This window comes from Ipomoea nil, unplaced genomic scaffold (genome assembly GCF_001879475.1).
Source record: "Ipomoea nil cultivar Tokyo-kokei standard unplaced genomic scaffold, Asagao_1.1 scaffold1833, whole genome shotgun sequence".
Taxonomy (NCBI): Eukaryota; Viridiplantae; Streptophyta; class Magnoliopsida; order Solanales; family Convolvulaceae; genus Ipomoea; species Ipomoea nil.
In genome coordinates this window covers 1,036,662-1,063,227 of record NW_017618261.1, presented here as the reverse complement: position 1 = coordinate 1,063,227, position 26,566 = coordinate 1,036,662, and the positions used below count along the sequence as shown (strand labels likewise).

The following is a 26,566-nucleotide window of genomic DNA, read 5'->3' as shown; positions in this document are numbered from 1 at the left end:
GTGTTGAGCCCGTTGTTGAATGAGTTCTCTGGCATGTTCATGAGTTAATTTTCTTCCCATTCCTCTGTTTCCGAAGTACTAGAGAATGGCTCCCAATAGATTACCATCAGCCGAAACATCAATCTGAATAGGAGGCATCTTTGCATCTTCTACTATTCTCACCAGGAAAGTTGCTTCTTCACCAGAGGCATCACTTACAATGGCCCGATAGAGTTCAATTAAAGTCACCATAGCCTCTTCTATAAACTGTGGATCTATCTTTAGCTTCTTCTTCGTAATCAGATTGACGAAGAGCTTCGTGAGCTTGACGGATTCCTCTGAAGTGTGCTCCTTAGCCAACAACCTTAGTACTGCAAGGAAATTTGATTCTGGCATTGGTGAAGGTTTGGAGGATGATTGAAAACTCAGAGAGAAATTGGTTCTCTAGGTGAGAGAAGATTTAGGATCGTTCTTCTTTGTAAAAGAGGTATGATGAATAGATAATTGTGAAACGATTTGGCTGACAAGGGTTATTGTGGCATGCAGACGATGTGACTTGTACAGATAGATTATGAGCTAGAGATAGAAAGATACTAATCTCGCAAAGAATAGGAAACTAATATCAAATCTCGGATTTCTAGCCAAATAAAGAGGAATTTTAAATTTGGTATCTTCATCTATATATGGGAAGAAACTTAATAAGCTAAGTAGTTTAATCAATACCATTAATAAAAGGAAAAATTATTATGGTAAGTAATGGTATGATTTGACCTCTTGACTTACTAAATTAGAAATCCCTTCGACTGACCCCTAGAGCAGATCTAAGAGTCTCGAACCGATGTGCATCAAGTGGCTTAGTCAGTGTGTCAGCCAGTTATTTTCTGTTTGAATGTACTCAAGCTCAATCTCCTTATCCTCAACCAATTCCCTTATAAAGTGATGTCTGATGCCAATGTGTTTCATCCTAGAATGTTGCACCGGATTTTTTGAAATATTGATGGCACTCATATTATCACAGTACAGTGTCATTGATTCTTGGCTAATTCCATAATCTAGTAGCATTTGTTTCATCCAAAGAAGTTGAGTGCAACATCCATCAGCAGCAATATACTCAACGTCATCCGTACACAAAGAGATGGAATTTTGTTTCTTGCTTAGCCATGACACAAGGTTCTTTCCAATAAAGAAACAACCACTAGAAGTACTCTTTCTATCACCAATATTTCTAGCCCAGTCAGCGTCACAATACTCAACCAGGCACAGTTCACTTTCCTTGGAGTATCATAGCCCATAAGTCTTTGTTCCCTTGACATACTTTAGTATCCTTTTGGCAACAATCATGTGAGACTCCTTAGGCGCAGATACCTTGCACATACACCAACACTATGCATGATGTCCGATTGACTGACAGTTAAATAAAGAAGGCTTCCAATAAGACTCATATACAGTGTTGGATCAACCGATTGACCAGAATCATCTCTTGAGATCATTGAGGAGGTTGAGATCGGAGTTCTCAGTGATTTGCATGACTCCAACACGAATTTCTTAATAAGATTCTTTGCGTACTTCTCTTGTGAAATAAAAAATCCGTTTTCACTTTGTCTGACTTGAAGTCCCAAGAAGTACGTCAGTGGGCCAACCATAGACATCTCAAAATCTTTTTTCATTATAGCAACAAGTTCACAAGTGTTTCTTCGAAGTGTTATCCCAAAGACTATGTCATCAACATATATTTCAGCTATAGTGACATGTTCTCCAGTAGTCTTGACAAACAACGTTTTGTCAACCCTTCCTTGCTTGTATCCATGCTGCAACAAGTACTGTGTCAGTCGTTCATACCATGCCCTTGGAGCTTGTTTGAGACCATACATTGCTTTTCATAGTTTGTAGACATGATGTGATCACTTAGGATCTTCAAATCCCTTCAGTTGGGCCAAATAAATATCCTCATGCAGGTATCCATTTAAGAAGGGATGGGTTCGAACCTTAGGCCTTTTTTTTTTTTTTTTTATGGAAATCAATAAGTTAAGAATAATAAATAGTTAACGAAATATTCTATTACTAAAGTTTAAACAGACGGAATGAAGGGGTATTTAAGGAAAGAAACTAATATAATAGAGGTTACAGTAAGAAATTAAAAAAAAAATCAAAATAATATGAACAATTCATTTGATCAAATAATTGGATGGACATTTTTTAGTTTACGTTATAGACCTAACTTTATTAGCTCCGGAAATTTTTTAATCTCCATTATAGATCTAACTTTATTAGCTCTTATTAGTATAGTTGATAGATAGATGTATAGGTGAAGAAATAGATATAAATAATTTGTATCACATGTGAAACAAATTAGTTCTATTTAAAACCTGTTATGACCGTAGGGCACCATATATATATATATATATATATATATATATATATATATATATATATATATATATATATATATATATATATATATATATATATATATATATGATTATATTCAAATACAAACAGTGCTTAAAATACAAACAGTGTGGATTCATCAGGATCGTTGGATTTTGAGATTGGATGTACATGATTTTTTTTTATTATTTATGGTAGCTTTTAATCATATAGGCGTGTGTTTTATTTTAAGGGGGGTATTTTTGGGTTTTTGTTTTTGGGTTAGTGGTTCAATTGTAAATACCATTTCTCTTCTCTTCCTGCACTTTTAGACTGAAACGAAACAAACGAGATATAGTCAGTCTTTTTAACCCAGATTTGTTTCGTAAAGGGCTGAATTTTCTTGTGCCTGAACTTCTCAATTCTTTGGTCCTTGTAAAAGTAGTAGCATTCAGGTCTGGTATGCCCTCGTAACCTGCAATAATGACATACGGGGTTATAAAGTTTATACTGTAGTTTATTTGGTCTTACTATGCCATGGGTGCGTTTCATTGTGCTGGATTCAGGGATGTCCTCTGGATCAGGTCTAGACGCTTTGACAAATATCGTTTTATCTTTTGAGTTGCTTCCGGTGAAGCCCAAACAAAATTTTGTAGAAGTTTTTCTTCCGGAATCTAGGATTTTATCAAGTGTTGAAGTGGTGTCCATCATTTGGATTTGTCGTTTGTATGTGCTTAGCTCCTGCTTCAAGGTCTGTACTTCTTGTTGTAGTTTCTGTTCTCGGTCGGCTGCCTCCTTAAGCATTACATTCCAGTCTGTACTTCGTTTTGTAGTCTTTCTTCTCGGTCAGCTGCCTTTTTAAGCAGTACATTCCTATCAGCTATTTGAGTTTGATATACTTTGCTAGCATTTGTTACAATCTCTATCTCACTAGCTAGTTTACGATTTGCTTTTCGTAGGGCTTCCCATTTGGGATACAACTTATTAAACTCAACTTCAAATGACAAGGCATTTAGTTCTAAATCTTCCGCGAAGACATATTCACCACCCTCTAAGTCAGCTCCTTCAACAGATTCCGAACAGCCAGCGACACGTGCAGTAAATGCGACAAAGTTACCCGAGATTTCTTCAACATCAGATCCAGTTGCTTCAACATCAGGCTCGTCGTCGCTCCAGGTAATGGCTGGCATTGACTTTTTGCGTCTATGGTAGGTGGCACACTCTGCTTGTACATGTCCAAAGCCTTCACACTCATAACACTTGATTCCTTTATTGTTGGGTTTTTCTTTGGACTGTCCTGGACGTGAGAAAGACTGTTTGAAGTTTGACGCACCTGTCCTAGGACCAGTTTTGGATGATGTTGCTCCCCTTTGTAAATTTCTGTAGCATGAATTTTTGGATACCTGTTTCAAAATTTTAGAAAACTGTTTAGTAAAAAAGACAACTGTATCATCACCTGTTTCGTCTGAATCAGATACAACATTATTTTTTTCAGCGGCAAAAGCTACATTTTTTTTTCGTTTTTTTCGTTTTTGTGTGATCAGTTAAAATTTCCATTTCATAGGTTCTAAGATTTCCATTAATTGAGTAACAGTTTTGTTCTCCCAGCCGTCGTGTTCCTGAATAGCCGTGACTTTCATTCTGAACCTCGGGGGTAAGGATCTCAGTATTTTCTTAACAAGCTTTGTTTGTGAGAATGGTTCACCAAGGACCATTGCACGATTCGCCAGTTCCTGTACGCGTGTGTGAAAATCGATGATTGTCTCATCTTCATTCATTCGAAGCTCTTCGAAGTCTGACTGGACCAGTTGCAGCTTTGATTGTTTCACCGATGTAGTTCCTTCGTAAGTTGACTCAAGAGCTTCCCAAGCACCTTTAGCTGAAGGAATACCTGCAACAATTGAAAACTGACTTTCATGCATAAGAGAGTAAATTGTGTCTAAAGCCTTATCATCATTTCCAGCGTTAGTTATCTCTGTTTGAGTCCACTCAGTCTCAGTCTTAGCTACTTCTGTTTCGTCAGTACTGGAACTGGGTTTGGTGGGATGTGTCCAACCTGACACCACAAACCGCCACACGGCTTCACCTTGAGCTTTTAGGTGCGTACGAGTACGAGCCTTCCAATAGGCGTAGTTGTCACCAGTCAACTGGGGGAGGACTTTAGTTCGATCCATTCTGTAACACTTAACACCCCGTGATATCAAACAAATAAGTAATAAACAGATAAATAATAAAAGCCGCTGAAGAGATGAATACAAGGGACACAAAATCGCCAGATCGATAGACTAATAAATTAAGTCTACAGGCTCTGATACCAATTGAAATTGCACCGTGAGACTTGAAATCAAAAAAGTAATGTATTTTTACTTGTTTTAAGTTACGCACCAGTTACGTTCATTAATTAAACTTGTTTAAACAAATATAAATAATGAAGACAGAAAGAATAAAGGAAAGTAAAAACACAAAAGAATTGTTACGCAGTTCGGAGCTCCTTCTCCTACGTCTGCGGGGTAACCCACGTCTGCCCAATCCACTATAGATGTTCACCAAAAGGAGTATTACAAGAGGTAAATGCAGAAGGCCTCCAGCCTTTACCACTACCACTCTTTCTAACACCTATCCAGGACTGACACACGTATGCCAGAACAATCTTCACAAAACGCTTCAGCAGTACCACGTACAGATCATGTATTACAAATTAAATATTCTTAACAATTAGATAGCATAGCAGATTAAATTAGGAAGCTTTGTAAGGAAAGTGTGTACTCAGAATTGTAGTCTCAAAATTGGCAACTTTCCTCTTTGGTGTAGCTTCCTTTTTATAGCAAATATTAAAGCCTCATTCTGATCCTTAATATTAGCTCCTTCTTTTTCGAATAAATCTCAACCACATCCTTTTGTTTTTCTTTGAAAGCTTCATGCGCTGCTGCTGACTTTCTCTTCATTCACCAATGCATACTGTCCACTCATTTATGTATCACATGGCCCAAAGGAAAATTAATTCTAACAACTCTAATTAACATCTTAATTAACAACTAATAATACCACTACTAAATAAAATAGCCAATAAGGATTATCATACAATAATTTTACACTTACATGATGTTTTAAGGCTAAACTACTTGCTATGAGTGTTTCTTTGATAGCTAGTCGATTAGTTTTTACTTGTTATAGTCTTTTGCAAGAATAATAGCCAAAGGGGGAGTTTGTTATTATTTTGATTGTAAACATCAATTGTATTATTGGCTATATTATGGCAAATTAGATTAGTGTAGTACAATTTTACTAATAGACTGTCTGGCGGATACACCAATGAAGATTTGGAAAGTTGCTGAATATCTTTACCTTCTTACCTTCTGGACCGGCGGAACAGTTTCCATATTTAAGATTTTGGAAACCGAAGTTTTAGAAGTCAGATCTTTCTTAGGAAATTCTATGGAAAGTGATCTCTGGCTACATGGTAACCCTAAGGGATTACTTGCCATCCAAGATTCAAAGCCATCCTATTTGTTTGAAGGAGTTTGCCGCCTTGAAGCTTAACACACGAAAGAGTATTTTTCACTTACGAGGAAAATTCTTCCATGAGCGTTTAACAGTTGAATCTTCGAATCTTCATCTTCTCAATACCATCATGGTTCGAGCAAAATCTTTCCATTGAGAAGACAACATTCCTTGTGCTGATTTGAGGACCACATTCTATACAACTGTGGTGCAGTGGTGAGTGAGTCAGTGGGTCGGATAGTGGCATCTTTGAACTCCAAATGAGGGACTCTTTGGACAACTGCATACTCTGATATCCGCTTCAACAATCATCTATAGGCTTCATCAGATTAGGTTTCTACCTTGTGAGGTATAAAACACATTGGGTTGAGATTGCGATCTCTTTACCATCTGTATGATTAACTGGTTGAGATAGTGGATTGGTCTCACTGATGGTGGTCTCCCAAACGTAGATACGATTGTATCAAACTAGGTAAACAATATCGTGTGTCTCTTATATCTGTTTGATTCTATCTTGCATTACATGTTTGCACATATTAATTAACTGCTCTACAACAGTATTACGCCAGTCTCTCAAATAGATTAACTCTGATATATTAGCTTTCATTACAATTATCGTGAAACACAAAAATTTCAATGTGAATGGATTTGAAGTTCACGTCGTTGGTTATGGTGGAGCTAAAGAAACAATGTATAGTGGAGTTTGCATAAGTGATTACAATGGCCGATTAGTAAAAGTTGTACAAGTTGAGTATCCTGGTTTACCAATCAAGAGAATAGTATTATTCAAGTGTGAGTGGTTTGACCCGACAAGTATGGGCATGAAGGTTTATTCGAAGTATAAAGTTGTTGAAATTAATCATAAGCTTAGATTCAATCACTCTCATCATGATGTTGTACAAATAGATAAAATGATATCGAAGATGTTTATTATTACAAAAGAAAGGGGATACGCACATATATAATCTACGCCTAGATCGAGGTTTAAACCTTAGACCTCCCACATAAGGGAGAAACTAAATACCAATGGACCACAAGGTCATTAGTATGATAATTAGTGCATAGTTCAGATATTAAATGAACATGTTATGTTTATGTGTTGTTTGACATTATTATATTTTATTTTAGATGACATGAGGTGGTAGTAGAGCTGGATGCATAGGAGGATGTGGACGAGGTGCATTGGTTACACCTTCAAGTTCTAGCACATCCCTGTTTACACCTCCTCCTGTGGTACCTCCACCTATCGTGACACCACCGTTCACCAATTGCCTCACCAATTTCATCACCATCATACTCTACTGGTCCACCAACATCCTCATCAGTCGCAAGATCATCTATCGGTTGTGATTTGTCAATTATTCAAGTAAAGAATGAGAGGTAAAAATATGTTATTATGTTTACATTTACATTTATATTATTTTCATCTTTATTTATCTATTATATATGTACATGTTGATACCTTCCCACACATGTTCAATTACAATGAAAAAGATATTCATGCAGAGGATTTACCCTGATGGATATACTTGGAAGAATGTGCCGGATGAGTACATGGAGTCGTACTTTGAGGAATTTAAGGTAAATTCACAAAGACCCTTGGAAACTTTATGAAGTTATTAATTTTATGTTTTAATTTGAGTTGAGGTAAACTGAATATCAGTAAATTTAGTATCTTTTTACCATTATGTGAAGTTTATGTGATTACTTTTCAATATCTATTTTTAGATTGAAATTATAGTTATTGCATATTGCCTTATTAAAATATATGGTTATTCAGTGTTAGACATAAGAACTGTTCAATTGAATATTCGTTTTTGCTTTATTGAATGATCATTATAGTCATTAGATTATTCAACAAATGATCTTAGAATGTGCTATTTGTAGGTTTGTGAGAATAAAATAATGTTATGCTACGATCTTTGATTGGATTATGTGAAATGCGAATTGCCCCAAGGGCATGGGGTTATGTTATTTTGTATGAAATGACATCAACATACTTAGTTTCATATTGAGAGTGCAATTATGGTTAGTGTGTCCTCAAGATGTTTCATTAGTCATATTGTTTGTCTTCTTTCATTGTACTCAAATGTTGTAATTGGGGCAATTTTTCCCTTTCCAATGTGTGTATTTAGTTGTCTTGAGTGTTTCTAATTTTTTCATTAGCAGTTTGCTCTTACAAATACTTGGTTTGAACTTCTAATGTTACAGAAATTTTACAAGTGGGATGAGTCCATTGACATACAAGTCCATCAAGCTTTTCTAGCACAAGTAGACATACTCTATACATATATGGTTTCCAAATTCAAGGCGGAACGGACTTCAAATAGGAGGCCATTTTGTCTGCCTAAAGAAACATGGCGCATTTGGGAGGCATATTGGGATAGACCTGATGTGAAAGCTAAATGTGAACAACAACGCAAGAATATGATGAGTGAGGTGGCAAGACATGATATGGAATGTGTGTATTTAGTTCTCTTGAGTGTTTCTAGTTTTTGCATTAGCAGTTTGCTCTTACAAATACTTGGTTTGAATTCTAATGTTATAGAAATTTTACAAGTGGGATGAGTCCATTGACCAACAGGTTCACCAAGCTTTTCTAGCACAAGCAGGCATACACTATACATATATGGTTTCCAAATTCAAGGTAAAACGAACTTCAAATGAGATGCCATCTTGTCTGCCTGAAGAAACATGGGCATTTGGGAGGCATATTGGGATATGCCTGAGGTAAATCTAAATGTGAACAACAACGCAAGAATATGATGAGTGAGGTGGCAGGACTCGATACGGAATTTTCTCAACATACTAGAGAATCTAGATCAGCTATTGAGCACTATCACAAATTGGTAATTCATTTAAGTTAATTTTTTTTTTGGTAAAGTTTATTATTTGTACTAGTTTTTACGCGCATTGCGTGATTGGGATAATGCCCAATGTTTTTTTTTTTAATTTTTTTAAAATAAGTACTTTAAAGTATATCAAGGCAATATTATATTGGAATTGTTCATGCATAGATAATTGAATGTTGACTTTGCGTATTTAAATAGGTAATTCTAAGTTTACAAATGCAAGATAATATAGTCAAGATTGATTATAATTGTCAATAAAATAATTGTATAGGTGTGGTTGAAATCAAATACGGGACATAAGGGAGAGCAAATAAAAATTAGGGCATAAAATATTAAATATATACGAATATTGAAGAGCTAACTGCTGATTGCCAAACAAGGACATTGAGAGGTAGTTTCCCACTTCAATTTGTTGTGTGATTTGAATACTCTTTTTGTCAAAAAATCCACAAGTAGTTAATATGATTGGCTTAATTATATATTTTATTTTTATTTTATTTTTTAAAACAATTATTATTAGTATTATTATTAAATATGTGTATACTCTTATGTCATTTTACATGTTAATCTAAACAGCTAATTTTTTCAAATATCTTTTTAACCACCATTGATATAATTCGCTGGTCAAATCCGCTAACTGCTGATTGTCAAACAAGGACATTGCGAGATAGTTCTCACTTCAATTTGTTGTGTGATTTGAATACTCTTTTTGTCAACAAATCCCTCAAGTAGTTAATATGATTGGCTTTATTAATTATATTTTTTAAAATTTTTCATCGTATTAACAAAATACTTGGTAAATAAATATATAGCATTATTTTGTATTATAACTTTGATATTTAATTAAAAAAATAGTGCACAAAAAAAGATAAATAGACAATGTACTGAATATAATCAATTAATGAATTTGAATGTAAATAATTTTTACATTGGAGAAAAATAAAGACAATATAACTAATAAAATTATTTCTCTTAATTAATTTATTGATAATGAATACTTTTTTTAAAAAAAATAAAGACATTATGGGGACAACGTAGCGAATATAATCAATTGATGAATTTGAATGTAAAGAATTTTTATATTGGAGAAAAATAAAGACAATATAACTAATGAAATTATTTCTCTTATTTAATTTATTGATAATGAATTTTTTTTTTTTTTGAATAAAGACATTGTAGACACATAATTCTGAATTAAAGAAATGAATATGTATTATTTTTTGTTGTAGCTATTAAATTATTATTGTTTTATTTAATAAAAGTAAAATAGAGTACTAATTATGCCAACTTTGATTGGGATGAGGTTCGAACCTAAGACCTTTCTTATTGAAATCAATGAGTAAGTTAACGGTGAACTAACAGAAATTAACGGAAAAGATAATATTTAACGGAAAAGTTAACGGATAATCATATTCATTAAGGATAAATTAGGATATTTTAAGGAAAAATTAAAATCTGATCAATCTGAGCCATTCATTTGATTAAAAAAATTGACCGTTATTTTTTTACCCATTATAGGCCTAACTCTCTATGGCTCTTATTAGTATAGTAGATAGATAGTAGATATATATTTTAAAATATTATATTGTTTATGCTTGTTTATTAGCGAAATGAACTTCAAAAGGAACCTAATCCGTTTGAGTGGTTTGAGCACATACATAAAAAAGAATGGTCAATTCATTGATGAGAGGTCAAAGAAAATTGTTGTAAGTGTAGCATAAAAATTATATATTATTAAACATGTCACAGCTGTATGTAGATGTTGCTGGTGGGGAAAAGAAACAACGTATTTATGGTGCAGGGACTAAGGCATCCTCATTTGTCAATGATAATAGTTGTAGCTCATCTGCTACTTCACAACTTCATCAAGATGCAATGAAGGAGATGGTTGCCCAACAGTTAGAGACCATACAAGCTAAGATGCAAGCTCAACTACAAGTTGAAAGAACTCAAATGTATGCTCAGATTACAAGTTTGTTGGACGAGTTGCCTCGCAACGACATGCTACCCACTTCTATGCCATGACCTTCGACTACTCTACCTGAACATTCTACTAATTCAAATGTTGAAAACCTATGTGACGATGATGAGATAACAACAATCTGATTCAATCGATAAATTACAAAGAGAGAGAATGATTAACCTATATGAGAGTTTACACAATACTCTCCTATCCTATAGGCTAGAGTATTAGACTAAATCTCAACCACTAAAAATACAACTATATAATATAAACTATACACATTAATTACATTACTAACACACCCCCTCAAGCACAAGGTTAGAGGGGGACAACATTGAGCTTGCTTCTGAGTAGCTGATAACGTGGAGCAGGCAGCGGTTTGGTGAAGATATCAGCTAGTTGTTTTTTGGTAGATACGAAGTTGACAACGAAGTCACCAGACGCAACCTTGCCACGAACAAAGTGTGACACCCCGTAAATCCAAACTTTAGTTAAGGATTAATTAGATAATTAATCCTAGTTTTATTGGTAATTTATTTCCAAAATCCTGAAAATTCAATAGTCGGAGGACTAGAATTTGACTAGTCAATCCAAGTCAAAGAGTTGTACCTTATGTCTTATGAGTTGTTCCCTTGTCTCCTTATTCTTCCAACTTTAGTAAGGCCAAAAGATCAGAGTCTTTCTACCTTAAGTTTGTGCTCCAAGCTAACCTAGCATCATCCTTTCATTTCATCCACCAACACTCTAAACACAAAACCTCTACCTTCTCTCTAAGAAGTTGGTAGCTTCTTCTCCAAGCCAAATTTTGGGCATCCTAAATCCTACAAGTTGGCTTCCAAGATTCATACTTTCCTAATCTTGAGCATAGGGGAGGGTAAGATCCTTGATCTCTTGGTGTTTTTAGTATCTTTTTAGATGTCTTTTTCTAAAAATAGAATCTTTGCTGTCTTTTGGGTTGTTTGTGAAGTTGGTGTTGAAGAAGAGCTTTAGGAGAAGCTTTTAAGGGTGAGAAAAGGGAAGTTCTAGGCTACAAAGGTAACCCACGCTTTACAAAACCTATTTTCTTACTTATATGATCATTTTTGGCATCTACTTGTGACTTTTGTGATGAAATGTGAGATTTGATGCATTGTCTTGTGGTAATGCATATTTAGAGCTTGTTATTAGGGTTCTTGTATGCCATTGCTTGTCTATTTCTTGGGTTCAAGTCATATTGTTGTATTGTGTGAGATTTTGGATGTTTTGGACTTGTTGTTGAAAATCCCCGAAGGGATATTTTGGTGTACAGGGGTGTACCCGCCGGCGAAACGGCGGGCAGGGAACCACCCGCCGCCCCACCCGCGGGGAACCAGCCTCGTGGGTGTATGTACCCGCGGGCGGAACCACGGGTGGAGGTCCACCCGTGGCCCTACCCGCGGGGTACACTGTTGATGTTGGTCGGGAATTTGTTCCCCGTGATTCTTTTTACTCGGTATTGATGTTTTGACCTCCCAATGTTGTTTTATTGGGCTGTTTGAGTGTCTTCTTGATGTTTCGTATGTCTAGAACGGTATGTTAGGAATCCATGTAGGATTTGGTGTCTTGAATCGTGCTAAGTGTCCAACTTTGTGATTCGTTGGACCATGATGAGTCTTGTATGTTCTATGGAACTATTTTTGGTTTACCCGTTTGATAAGCATGCTAGTTTGGTGTTGAAATGCTAGTGTGTGCGGTTTGTTACTTCCTATTGAGATTGGCAACTTCTATTGACTATCGTTGGTGTCGGATTGTAATCCTTTCTTGTTGAGTATGGTTTCATATCTTTGTTGTGATCCATTGATTGATTCCTGTGATGTAAACGTATGTACTTGTTGTACTTTGATTGCACGATTAAGGTTTATGGGGCCTTAATCTCCAAGGTACTGATGCGGTCCTCGTGTGGCCATGATTGAGATTGGTGGTTTGTTACTTGAGCTTTGCTCATGAGATTAGTGGTTTTGTGTTATGATATTGAACGGTACCCTCGTGTACTATGAGATCGGTGGTAAAACGGTTATGATTGGTGGTAAAGATTAGTGGGGGACGACGGTCCCTGGCGGAATAAGGTTGGACTCAGAAGTACAGGGTGGCACTAGGAGGTAACGGTTGGAACTAGTGATAAGGTCGGGGGTAGCCATAAGGTTGGAACAGGGCATAAGGTTGGAACTTAGAACTTGGAATTGTGATTCTTGTGACATGTAGTTGTCATTGTGGCATGTAGTTGCCAATGTGTGTATGTGTTTCATTGCTAATGAGCATGTTGAGATGTATTCTACTTTGTGATCAGTAGAATACACCTCGAGCTGTATTTGTTACAGTTGGTAATCTTTTCTTGTTATTGTCTTGGGATGTTGATTTCCCTTTTTCCTTTGAGAGTGTGAAAGACTCTTTGAAGTTGACTTCTCTCTATGGCTTTTGAAATGATATATACTGTATTCCGTTTCAAAAATGGTTTTGACTTATACTATCTATATATGCTATTTAACGCGTATTGATGGATTACAACAATGTTCGCTGACCGGGTGTCATCCCCTTTCTTTATGTTGCTTTACAGGTCTTGAGTAGCTTTTGGAGAGCGCGCTAGCTGCTTGTTAGATAGTGTAGCTCCCTATGACTGTTTCTGTTAGACTTTCGGCCTCTGAGCCATGGTTTTGTATAAGCTTGACTTGGTTGTGTTGTTTAGACTTAGCCTGTAACCTATAGATGTATAGGTGTGGCATAACATCTCTCGGATTTATATAGTTAGCTCCCACTTTGCTTAATCTTAATGATTAGACTTTACCTCTTTCATAAGCTTTAATTGTTTTTAAAAGTTGTTGAAATTCGGGGGTGTTACACAAAGTGATAGTCTATCTCGACGTGCTTCGTTCTAGCATGAAAGACTGGATTTGCCGCTAAGTAAGTGGCGCCCAGATTGTCGCACCACAGTGTCGCTGGTTGACCAGAGTGTAGCCTAAGTTCAAGGAGTAAGGAGATAACCCATGTGACCTTAGCCGAGACATCCGCTAGACCCTTATACTCTGCTTCTGTTGAAGACCGTGCTACCGTGCGTTGTTTGCGGGAGACCCAGGAGATTAGATTATTGCCTTAAAACACTGCATATCCACTGGTAGACTTGCGGTCTATCGGACACCCGGCACAATCAGAATCGGAGTAGGCATGCAGATCGGAGGAGGCTGAGGGCGTGAGCCGCAATCCTAGATCCTGTGTACCTTTAACATACCGTAGGACACGCTTGAGTAAGACCCAGTGTTCGGTAGTAGGTGAGTGCATGAACTGGCATAACCTGTTGACGGAATAGACAAGATCCAGACGGGTGATAGTTAAGTACTGCAGAGCCCCAACAATACGGCGATACTGAGTAGGGTTTTTGAACAGGTCAGAGGACGGACTAGCCGGCTTCGTGACGGCTGCTAGAGTGGCCAAAGCTTTGCAATCAGTCATCCCCGAGCGTGTTAAAATGTTCTTCATATACCGCCGCTGAGAAAGAACCAGGGTGTCCCCGACTGGTAGTGTCTCAATGCCCAAAAAGAAACGCGGTTGACCAAGGTCTCTAATCTTGAACGTCATGGATAGCCGCTATAGTAATGAGTTCACGAGGTCTGGATCATTCCCCAGCATTATGATGTCATCTACATAAACCAAGAGAAAGACCCGTGAGGTTCCAGTGGTGTAGTGAAAAAGCGACACATCAGTCTTTGAAGCCAAAAACCTGGTGGTGGTGAGGAAGTCATGCAGTCGTTTGAACCATGCATGGGGTGCCTGTTTCAACCTGTATAGCGAGCGCTGCAGTCAACACACGTGGTTTAGATGTGTGGGATCCTCGTAGCTCGGTGGTTGCTTCATATAGACTGTCTCAAAGAGATGGCCGTTTAGGAAAGCATTGTGCACATCCAACTGGCGCATAGTCCACCTGTTAGAAAGCGCAAGAGAAAACAATATGCGAACCGTGGTCGGTTTAACCACTGGACTAAATGTGTCAAAGAAGTCTTCGCCAACAACTTGGTTAAACCCTTTAGTAACAAGGCGAGCTTTATAGCGCTCAACCGAGCCATCGGCTTTACGCTTGGTGCGAAAGACCCACTTGCATCCGATGATGTTCATATCCGGTGTAGCCGAAGTGAGTTCCCAGGTATTGTTGTGCAAAAGAGCGTTAAACTCCTGGTCCATGGCGTCTCACCACTGTGGGTGACCAACGGCCTGAGAATAACAAGTTGGGTCAGTGGATCCAGTTAGATCGTAGAACTCTTCGTCCGTGCCCTGAGTTTTGCGCCTTGTGCGCATGACATGGGAAACTTGAGCCTTGCCCCGACCTCGGGTTGCTTTGACCTGTCGGGCCGGTGGTCCTGGCGTGGCATGAGCGGCAGCCGACGGTGGCGGAACCGTTATAGCTAACGGACTCGGCTCTTGTGCTAAAGGCAACTCCACAGCCAAAGGTGTGGATTGTGAATCAACCACTACTGGCCGGAGTAGGCGGGCTCGAGGCAACCTGTATATTGGACTGCACAGAAAATGGGAAAATGGACTCATCAAATCGGACATGCCGGCAGATAAAGACTTTTCCCATGGTTAGGTCCAAACAACGGTATCCCCTATAGGAAACTGGTAACCTAGGAAGACACAAGGCGTTGACCGATATTCTATCTTGTGCCGATTGTATGGCCGTAGATAGGGATAACATTAACACCCGAAGACACGAAAAAAAGTGTATGGAGGTTGAGTTTTGTGTATGCGATAGTAAGGACTATCATTGTTTATAGCGGAAGATGGTAGGGAATTGATTAGGTACGTTGCTGTTTCAAAAGCATAGTCTCAGTATATCTTTGGAGTTGAGCTTTCAGGAAGTAGTGCCAAGCCAGTTTCGACAATATGTCTGTTCCGACGCTCAACTCGCCCATTTTGTTCATGTGTATAGGCACACGATTGTCGGTGAATAATACCGAAAGATTGAAAAACTTTATGAAGACGGTATTCACCCCTAAATCAGATTGGATGGCGACGATAGAACGGGAAAACTGACGTTCTAACATCGCCCGGAAGACATCGAATATTTTATATATGTCTGATTTTAGCCTTAACGGATAAAACCAGCAGTAACGAGAGTGGTCGTCCACAAACTGTACAAAATAACGGTAACCCGAAACACTAATTACAGGAGACGGATCCTAGATGTCCTTGTACAATAAATCTAATATATTATTACTAGTGTTGAAAATTCTATCTAAAGGAAATCGTGAGGATTTCCCCAGCTGACACGCGGTACAAAGTTTTGACGAACTAGTTTTATTGGTGATGACTGGGCAGTGTTTCAGGACTCGCTGAAGTGCTTGATTGTGAGGATGACCCAGGCGTTGATGCCACACCTCGGAGGACGCACGCCCAGTTAGGAAAGCACACGGAGACTAGGGAAGCAATAACTTGTATAGTCCTCCCGAGGTAGACCCTCTAAGAAGAACCGCTTGAGTTTTGCAATCCTTCACAAGAAACAAATTTTTGTGAAACTCAAAGTAAACATAGTTTTCATTAGTGAAACGATAGGCGAACAATAATGGTAATGTTAAATTTGGAACATATAGATTATTCGACATTGACAAGGATTTTGATTTAGACGGGATAACCGTATGTCCAACACGAGAAACGTCCAAACATGTACCGTTGCCAATTTTGAGAAAATCACCACCATTGTAGGCCTCTGAGTGACTCAGCATCTGTTCATCCGGGGTCACATGCGACGAGGCTCCGGTGTCCGGATACCACGCATCCGCCGCCGCTTGCACTGCAGGTTCGCTGGAAACCGCGGCGTTGGCGTGGCCGGCCGGGCAATCGGAGTACCGCCTGTAACAGTAAATGGCAGTGTGGCCATGGGACTTGCATATTTGGCATCAGGGACCACTGCCACGACCTTGCCGCCGGGAATTCTGGCCACCTCTGCCGCGGTTCTGCTGTCCACGACCGCCGCGACCAGCCTGCTGTTGATCGCCGTCGTGCCTCCCACGTCCAGCGAAGAACGCGGCTAGAGCATTTCCACCACCAGAGGAGTCCCTCACCGCAAAGTCGTCCTCATGGATGAACTCCTGTGCTGGGAGAAAATCCGAAAGTTGCGTCAAGGTCACCGGAGCTCTGGAGGCAGTGAGGCAGAATCTGTTCTTCGGTGGAAAGAGGCCTGTTGGTGAGAGAGAGGGCCTCCGCGATCATCTTGCACCTTCCCAGGTATTCGGCCGGCGAGCCTGGCCCTTGTCGGGGGGTCTGAAATTTCCCCAGGAGCCTCAAACAACGAGCCCTCGTCGTGGAAGCCAATGTGGAAGCGAGGGAATCCCACACCTCCCGGGAGGTTTCCCGTCCAACTGCAAGGTGCATCACCTCGTCGGAGAGCGACGAGATGATCGTGGACAGGATAGCTTGATCCTGTTGGATCCACGCCTCATGAGCGGGGTTCGGTGCAGTGGTAGAAGCCGACGCGGTGGAGTCGCCGGATTGCGGTTGAACAGCTATGGTGGCCACCGGACATGGCTTTGTACCGTCGATGAACCCGAGCAATCCCTGCCCACGCAGGAACGGCACGACCTGGGTGCGCCAGAAGAGGTAATTCCGCATGGTGAGCCGTGTAGACACGAAATGGTGCGCCGCCGCAAGTGTGTTGATCGCTGACGGAGCAGCTGCGGGGGCAGTGGTGATTGTTCGCTCGGAGGAATTGGTCGACATCTTGATTTTCGGGAAGAAATAAACAAAGGGCTAACCTATCGCAACTGATACCAAATGAGATAACAGCAATCTGATTCAATCGATAAATTACAGAGAGAGAGAATGATTAACCTATATGAGAGTTTACACAATACTCTCCTATCTTATAGGCTAGAGTATTAGACTAAATCTCAACCACTAGAAATACAACTATGTAATATAAACTGTACACATTAATTACATTACTAACAACGATTAGATTGTGTGTTAATGTATTTGATACTGTTTCTAACGATGTAACACTTTACAATGCTACACTTTTGTTATTGGTATTGAGTTTGCAATAATATTATTGAAGTACTATATTTTAGGTTTAATACAAGTATGAGATAATAATTAGTTGGCATATTCTTTTTTAAAATTTCAAAAATTTAGCGAGACACAAAAATCGTAACGAATTTGTAGCTAAATACCTTCTAACAATAAAGAATGGCAACGAAATAGCAATGAATTTTGTTTAGTTTAGCGATGGACTTAGAATTTGTCGCAACACTTTAGCGACGCCAAATTTTTCGATGGAAAAATTCAGTCACAAATCTATCACTAAAGCAAATAGCGACGGATTTTTACCTTTATAGCGATAGAAATTTGTCACTATTTCCACTTTTTTTTTTTTTTTTTTTTTTGTAGTGGGGTTTGTGAGTCATATGGGGGGCCAACATGAAGGTCAAATTTGAAAAATATTGGGGTGACATAGATAAAATGAATTTTATGATTTTCTTTGCAAACATTCTAGACTATAGGGACAAATTAGAATATATGCCACCTCAAATCAATCATGAGGTTAAAGGTAAAGCTTACTTTGAGAAAGTGTTTGGTACATTGACTGAGTTATTTGATGATTATGATGTCACTTATAATGCTACTGCTCTCCAAATTGTTCCTGCATTTAGTAGTCCTTATATTGATCCTACATCTGCCGCGGTTGGAAAGCCACAACATTTTTTGAAGTCCCAAATAAAGAAACAAAGAATGGAAAGTGGTGGGAGGGAAAAAAAAACTGCGTTGGAACATTAATTGAGTGAGACAATAAGGTTGTTCTCAACCCAACCAATACCTCCCTCGCTAAATGAGGTGGAATATGACATGGAATTGCTAGGGAAGTTTTTTTTTTTTTTTGGCTACCTAATGGGCTTGTTAGGCTACTTTTTAATTTTTTTCTTTTTATTATGATTATTTTATTATTATATTTATAATATAATGGAGCCTATTTTTAAAAGTGAGAGATTTGCAGGGATGTAAAATAAATACTGGAGAATTTGCAAATGTGATGATGTGGAAGTGAGACCCATTTTAGAAAGTGAGAGAGATTTGCAGGGATAAGGATAGCCTAATAGTTGATGATGAAAATTCCTATGATATTCTTAGGTGGTGGAAGATTAATTTTGAAAGATTTCCTATCCTTTATAAGCTTTCTAGGGATGTTTTAACTGTACCAATCTCAACTATTGCCTTTGAATCTACTTTCAGTATATCTGGAAGAGTTTTAGATCCTTTTAGGAGTTCATTAACTCCTAAAATTGTGGAATCTTTGGTTTGTACTCAAGATTGACTTCGGCTGCCAAATACCCCAATACCAATTGAGAAAAATATGGAGGAATTGAAGAGGTTTGAACACGGTAAACTGTAATACTATACAACTGTATAAATGTATTCAATAATTCCATTTAACTTTTGACAATTAACCGAACCTCAACTCTCATATTCTTGTAATTTTTGCAGAATTTAGTGTTGATGGTGGAAGTGGAAATTGGAGGACTGGTGATTCTACAATTCCTCCAATTCTTGTAATTTTATTCTTTATACTTTATATGACATTTTATGTCTCAAATTAATTGTCTTACCAACTAATCTTGTCACAATTTTGAGGCTTGGTAACTTCTTACTTGTAAGTTACTGCCCTTGATGAGTTTTTGGCCCCTTGCACTTATGTAAATCTTGCAATGTTGACATGTTGTGCACTTGTCTCTATTTGAGACTTGGTAAGTGGCAACTTGTAAGTTGCTGCCTTTGGCCCCTTACATATTTGTATTGGTGTAAATCTGGTAATGTTTTGTTAGTTTTTTGATACATTGGGTAAATTTTATTATGTTTTGTCCCTATTTTGTGGCAATAATGAAGCTTCCACCAATAATATGAAATAAGGATGAAGTTGTTATGTTGTTGCTCAATATTCATGGGGATATTGCTTTTCTTAACTGCAGTCAAAATTATTGTAGCAATTTGCCCTTAATCCAAATATTGATATAGTCAAAAAGCCTATTGATCCAACTTTAAAATATCATATTTATTAGGGAAAATGGTCAAATAGGCCCTTGAACTTTATTCGAAAGTGCAACTAGGTCTCTGAACTTCAAAAAAATGCAATTGAACACTCAAACTTATCATTTTAGTGCATCTAACCCAAATAACCGGTAATTCACCTGAAATAACTGGTCATCAAGATTCCAACGACAATTCCGACAATAATTTCGACGACTCTTTGAATTTAAAAAAAAAAATATCCGCCAACCATGATCGTCTTCTTCTTAACTGGAGAAGTATTCTCCACTAGAGAAGGCGACCAAATCCGACCTTCTTCTCCACTTAGAAGACGACAGATTGTTGGCCGCCTTCTCTACCAGAAAAGACAATCGGTCGGTCGTCGCCGGCCGTCAGAAGACCGAAGAAGGCTATTGGCAATTTAATTTTTTTAACGGTCGTGAACAGTGGTCAACAACCATAATTTTACTGGTAACCTATTGACTCATTTTGACAAGTTTAAGTATTTAATTGCACTTTTTTGAAGCTCAAGGGTCTAATTGCACTTTCGAGTAAAGTTTAAGGCCTATTTGACCCTTTTCCCTATTTACTGTTATTTATAATTTTCTACTGTTCAATTATTTATTGCTTTACTAATTTTTTTTTTTTCAACTTTTCACTGGAAAAAGAGTAGGATTTGGAATCTGATTGGATAGCATGTTATTTTGTGGATGAAAATTGAAATGATGAATATGTAATTGTATAGCATATTATTTTGTGGATGAAATGACGAAGCATTAATCTGTAAATTTGATTTGGCTTGTACGTTTTATGTAATGTGTAGTATCTGTAAATTCGATTTAGATTATTATAATTTTGTATTTTAGATTTCCAATTTTCTATATTAAGTTGTTAGTAATTTTTTTATTTGGAAATAACCCCACCACTGGGGTTCGAAACTTTGACCATCCACTTGAATGGATAACCGGGATGCCATTACACTACATTGTAGTAATTTAGTACATTAGTATACTAGTATACTAGAAATCTGAAAAACAAATAAATATGATTTATATTTTCAAGGCTTTTAAAGAAATATTTGATTCGTTTTTTTTTTTTTTAATTTGATATGATCCTATTTAACTTCGGATATCCAACTGAAAAAAAAAAAAAAATTACCGAAAGATTAATTTACATTTTCAAACATAATTGGATTTAAAAATGAAATTCGAAATCTGACCGGATTGAGTCTCTGATCACCCGAACCGAGCCGAGCTATCCGATACATAATCCAACTTTTCGTCCCTAAATTATTTGGAAATATCATTTTACATCCATCAATTATACTCATTATTATTTTTCGTCTATCAATTGTCTTCAAATTAATGTGGTTTTTTTGTCCCTAAGTTTGATTATAGTTGGGTTAAAAATGACATTATATATAGACAATCGACCGCCCTAAAAAGCCACAGCATTTACAATTGAGGGATCAATATTGGTCACAGAATAATGAAGAATGAAAAATGCTATTTTTGAATTATTCATGGACAATAAGTGTCATGTTCTTTGAATAATTTAAAAGTTGTATATTAGTATATGATTTTACACCGTTCTTACAATCCATTATTGTTCTTGTTAACATCTTGTCATTGTTCATATATTGTTATTCAAATTTATTATAATATACTTTTTTGGTGTGTGTGTATTGCATGGGTATAACATTAATTTATATATATATATATATATATATATATATATATATATATATATATATATATATATATATATATATATATATATATATATATATATATATATATATATGTGTGATAAAATTTATATATGGTGCAACTTATTTTTCATTGTGAAATATAAACACTAATTATATTGTGGAATCATTTTATTTATGTGTGAAATTTTCATGTACTTTATGGTACATGTTATGGAGATGAGCAAGAGTTTAGAACTCGAATTTACTACTTGAAGGGAGTTGTTGTCTTGTAGCTTACAATTTTCAATACGTATCTTTCTATGCATACATAAAAATATTATAGGAATTATTTACAACATTATTTTCCAATATACAGTGAAGGTTAAATTCAACCACTACATAGTCAAATTGGTCAGGTAATTAGTTTGATGACTATGAAATTCTAATTTCGATTTCTTATGAGAATTGTCTATTAACATTTTCCTTGTTGTCCTTCATTGCCTAGGGTCTTCCGTAAATCAAAGTGAAAGTTAAAATTTTGTTAAATTACTCCACTCTTTTATGTTCCAAAGGAGACACTGAAGGATTTTTAATTATTTTAATAACTATACTACTTGCATCTGGCATGAAGTGGGTCTTGCAAATTGAAGGTTATGAATTCAAGCCTTAGTAAGAGCGGTATTGACTCTTTGTACTTCAATAAATTAAGAAAGTAGATATGGGCAAATACTACACTCTAACTGAGTCAGTAGTACTCAAAAGAAAAAACTACTACTTGCATCAAAATATATATATATATATATATATATATATATATATATATATATATATATATATATATATTCTTTTGTAAAAAAAAAAAAAAACAAAAAACATTATCTAAAAGATCATACGAAAAAGCCAAACTCAACTCAATTATTACTATTAGAGTAACTCCAATAACGGAATTTTGCACAAATTTTATGAAATTATGAGTGAGATAGAGGAAAGAGAAGAAAGAGAGAGGCGCAACTCTCGGGTAATTTTTTATTTTATTTTTCTAGATTTTAGTTTTTTTCCTTTTTTTTTTCTCCCCTCCCACTTTTCCTTCCTAATCATACGTGTAAAATCTCCTCAAAATCTTCACACCAGTAGACGAGTGTACTTGTTACGTACTAAGTAGCAGGTCAAATCGAAAAATTTATTAGTATATAGCTTGCGGTTGAGACAAATTTGTATTAATATGAAATTGCACTTTTTTTTTTGGTTACCATATACAAATAATAAAACAAACATTTTTGTATATAGTGAAGAAAATATAAAAATAAATTATGGAGTTTTTGATAAATAGTTGTTAACTAATTTAGTTAGTGAGTTTGACTAGTTGATAACATTAACTGACTGTAAAAAGATATTTGGTAATATAGCTGCTAGCTGATTACATGCAAAATGACTTTCTCAAAATGATAATCGAAAAAGTTGCTTTGACCAACTCTTTGAATTTTACGTTTTAGAGCAATAAGTTGTTACAAAAACGTAATTAATCAAACATTCAAATTGGCTATTAAACCAAGTCAAACAGATAATAGTGATTAAATAAGTTAAAATTAGCTGATAAGCTAACTATGTTACCAAACTGGTATATAAATTTAAGTCAAATAAACAAAGACAATAGATGCACATACAACAACATAATTTACATGAAGGTTAAGCAACACGTTATCTTGAAGCATATCAATCAATTTGAACACATATTCATTAACTTTTCTATATACTCGATAGTTTTCAAATTTTGTTTGTAAAGGGGATGATATTAAAACATACACCGTACTTATTTGTTGTATCTCAGGGCCCTATTTTTGTGAGCCGTACAAGGGGCAATCTTTTTTCTTGGTGTTAGTAGGTCGGATCGGACAGCATGAATAAATCAGGTAAGATCGATCTTATGCGTACGTTAAATAGGAGAAACCATTAACGTTGACAAAAGAAGGTCGTCGCATGCGATGCAGGAATATTGTATTGCTGTTCCATTATTGTTTGCTTTTTTGAATTGATATATATTATTTCACTTTGGTAAACTAATTACTAACTGTTAACTTTTTATACATTTGTTAGGCGACGACTCAGAGAGGTAAGTTTAGCATCTTACTATTTGCATGTGTTTAATTAGTCCAATGGTTCAGTAAGTAATATTTAGAAGAGATTAATGTTCGAACTTGATAAGCAGTTATAGTGTGGGAATTATGCTCAAGTAAGCAAAACCCTTGTGCGCCTCTTAATACTTATATTTTCCCCGTGCGATGCACGTAATGGATTTGTTATAATATTTAAAAAATATTTGGATCGATATACAATTATATAAATTCTAACATCGTATTTTATCTACGTTTACTTGTAACACCCGCGTTTTCCATAGTCATCCAAGAGCCAAGCTTTTTTTTTTTTTTTTTTTTTTGAAAACCATACAACTTCGGTATATTAATGAATGAACAGAATAATAGAGTCAGGGGACAAAATCCCAATACATAGGATGATCCTGATCGAAAGCTAACGAAGCTAATGTATGAGCATGTAAATTGAGAGTTCTAGAAACATAGTTCAAAGAAAAATATGTAAAAGACGACATAATTGTCCTGCATTGGTCCACAATTACTCCAACGTAAGACAGAGTAGGCATGCGGCTTGAGCGTATCATGTTTCGTAGTTCCATGCAATCCGTGAGAAAGTCTACCTCCAAAAGACCCCGGTCTTTAAGCCACGAAAGGGCTTCCTTGCACGCCAATGCCTCAGCCATAAGAGGTGAGAACGCACCCGGTAGGCTGCCAGATCTCGCCGCTATAAACGTCCCATTGTGACCCAGGAGCACAACCCATACGTTGCTTCCCCCGTGGCCTTCTTGTATCTCGCATCGAAGCATGTATAACATTCTCCTGTGCCTGCCCACACATTGGGCATGTAGGATCCACTTCTACCCTCTTTACAATTAGATTATTGGTGGTGGGTAAAATGTCACATATAGCTCTCCACAGAAAGGTCTTCCATTTAGGTGATACCTTTAATTTCCATAATGTAACCCATTTATCAAAAGCACCTGGGTTATTCATATATTCTCCCATAATCCGTTTGTAGGCATTTTTGACCGTGTACATCCCTTTTGGGTCTTCTACCCAATACCATGAGTCGTCATAATCTGGGCTTACAGGTATCCTGGTAATCCGGGCAACATCCTCAGGAATGAATAAATCTGAAAGAAGTATTCGTATTTTGATCTGATCAACCAGGCCAACCATTAATGCCTCCCTTAACTCATTAGGCATAAGCGTTTGAACTAAAGGGCTGGGGTCATTTGGTAACCAAGGATGGCCCATATTAATGTGGTCCTTCCATTCCCAATTCTCCGACGTACCCCAGAACAGACAAGATCATGTGCAGCCATAATACTTCGCCAGCAGTGACTTGGACAATTTCCTAGAGTGGCATCAACAAAAGCTGTGGTAGGATAATATCTAGCTTTATAAATTCTCGCCACTAGACTGGTCGGATCAGTAAGAAATCTCCATGCCTGCTTCCCCAGCATATCCAGATTAAATGCACGCAGGTCTTTAAAACCTAACCCACCATACTTTTTAGGGACACACAATTTATCCCAAGCCTTCCAATGAATTCCACGATCTGCGCCACTTCCCAACCAGAATTTATTCATAGTCCGCTGAATAGATAAACATACCGTCTCAGGCAGCAAAAAAACACTCATGAAAAAAGACACAATTTATCCCAAGCCTTCCAATGAATTCCACGATCTGCGCCACTTCCCCACCAGAATTTATTCATAGTCCGCTGAATAGATAAACATACCGTCTCAGGCAGCAAAAAAACACTCATGAAAAAAGTATTCATTGATTAAGCCACACTTTTCAAGAGTACTTCCTTTCCTGCTTGTGAGAGTAGCTTTTTACTCCAAGAACCAATCCTCTGTGTAATTTTTTCTTCCACATAAGCAAAGACTGCCCTTTTATTCCTTCCTATAAACGATGGTAGGCCAAGATATTTCCCAAAATTGGGTGCCTGTTCCACACCCAGACAACACGCCACTTGTCCCCTATGCACAACCTGGGTATTTCTGCTAAAGCAAATATTTGATTTAGAGAAATTTACAACCTGCTCAAACAATTTTTCATATCTAATCAGACACTGCTTAATAACAGCCGCTTCCTGAATATTAGTTTTAAAAAACAGCAGGCTATCATCTGCAAAGAACAAATGTGAGACTGGCGGTGCCCCTCTAGCCACTCTACACTCATGTATAGCTCCATCCATTTGCGCCTTCTGTAAAAGAATTGAAAGACCCTCTGCACAAATAATAAATAAGTAGGGTGATAAAGGATCTCCCTGTCTGAGTCCGCGGGTGGGGATTACACGCCCCCCCCCCCCCCCCCACTCCCCCGTTCACCATCACCGAATATTTCACTGTCGTAACACATAGCATAATGAGTTGGATCCAATTTTCATTAAACCCCATAACTGTCATCATCTTCTTCAGGAAGGGTCATTCCATTCTATCATAAGCCTTTGACATATCAAGCTTAAGAGCACTCCACCCCGCGCTACCACATTGTTTCCTGTTCAAGTAATGTCCCACCTCCGCTGCAACCAGAATATTATCTGTGATCAAACGGCCCGGGATAAACGCACTTTGGGACTGAGATAATTTTCCCCATAAGCGGTTTCATCCTATTCGATATCATCTTAGCCATTACCCTGTAGATAACATTACTCAATGCAATAGGTCTCGTATCAGCAACTGTCTCAGGCACAGTTTTCTTAGGGATCAGCACAACATTAGTATCATTTAACCCTTCTGGAAACGCACATGAATTCAAACAATTTACTACAAACAGAGATACATCATCCCCAACCACATTCTAGAAGTGTTGATAAAAGCCCGGATTCATTCCATCCGGGCCCGGTGCTTTATCAGGAAACATAGAAAAAACTGTTGTTTTTACCTCATCCACCTCATAGGGCCGCATTAGCGCGGCATTTTGGTCTTGAGTAACTCAGGGAGCAAAATTATCAAACAGGGGGTCCGAACAACTAGAATTACTAGAGGAAAAAATATTCATTAAATAATCCAAGATGACTGAATTCATACCATCCCATTCCACCCACACCCCATCATTATGCTTAATCCGTACAGGTAAATTCTTTTTCCTA

At 37.2% G+C, this 26,566-nt stretch overlaps 2 protein-coding genes across 2 annotated transcripts; one reads left to right on the top strand and one right to left on the bottom strand.

Moving 5' to 3' along the window:
• The first annotated feature begins 7,307 nt into the window (after window positions 1-7,307).
• LOC109192716 lies at window positions 7,308-8,581 on the top strand. The gene is made up of 3 exons (XM_019343418.1): window positions 7,308-7,428; window positions 8,059-8,286; window positions 8,396-8,581. The coding sequence occupies exons 1-3, from the start codon at window positions 7,333-7,335 to the stop codon at window positions 8,579-8,581; spliced, it is 510 nt and encodes a 169-aa protein (XP_019198963.1). The 5' UTR covers window positions 7,308-7,332.
• A 5,186-nt stretch (window positions 8,582-13,767) lies between these two features.
• On the bottom strand, window positions 13,768-14,250 carry LOC109192715 (uncharacterized mitochondrial protein AtMg00810-like). The gene has a single exon (XM_019343417.1). It carries the CDS (start codon window positions 14,248-14,250, stop codon window positions 13,768-13,770), a length of 483 nt encoding a protein of 160 aa, XP_019198962.1.
• Window positions 14,251-26,566: the final 12,316 nt, after the last annotated feature.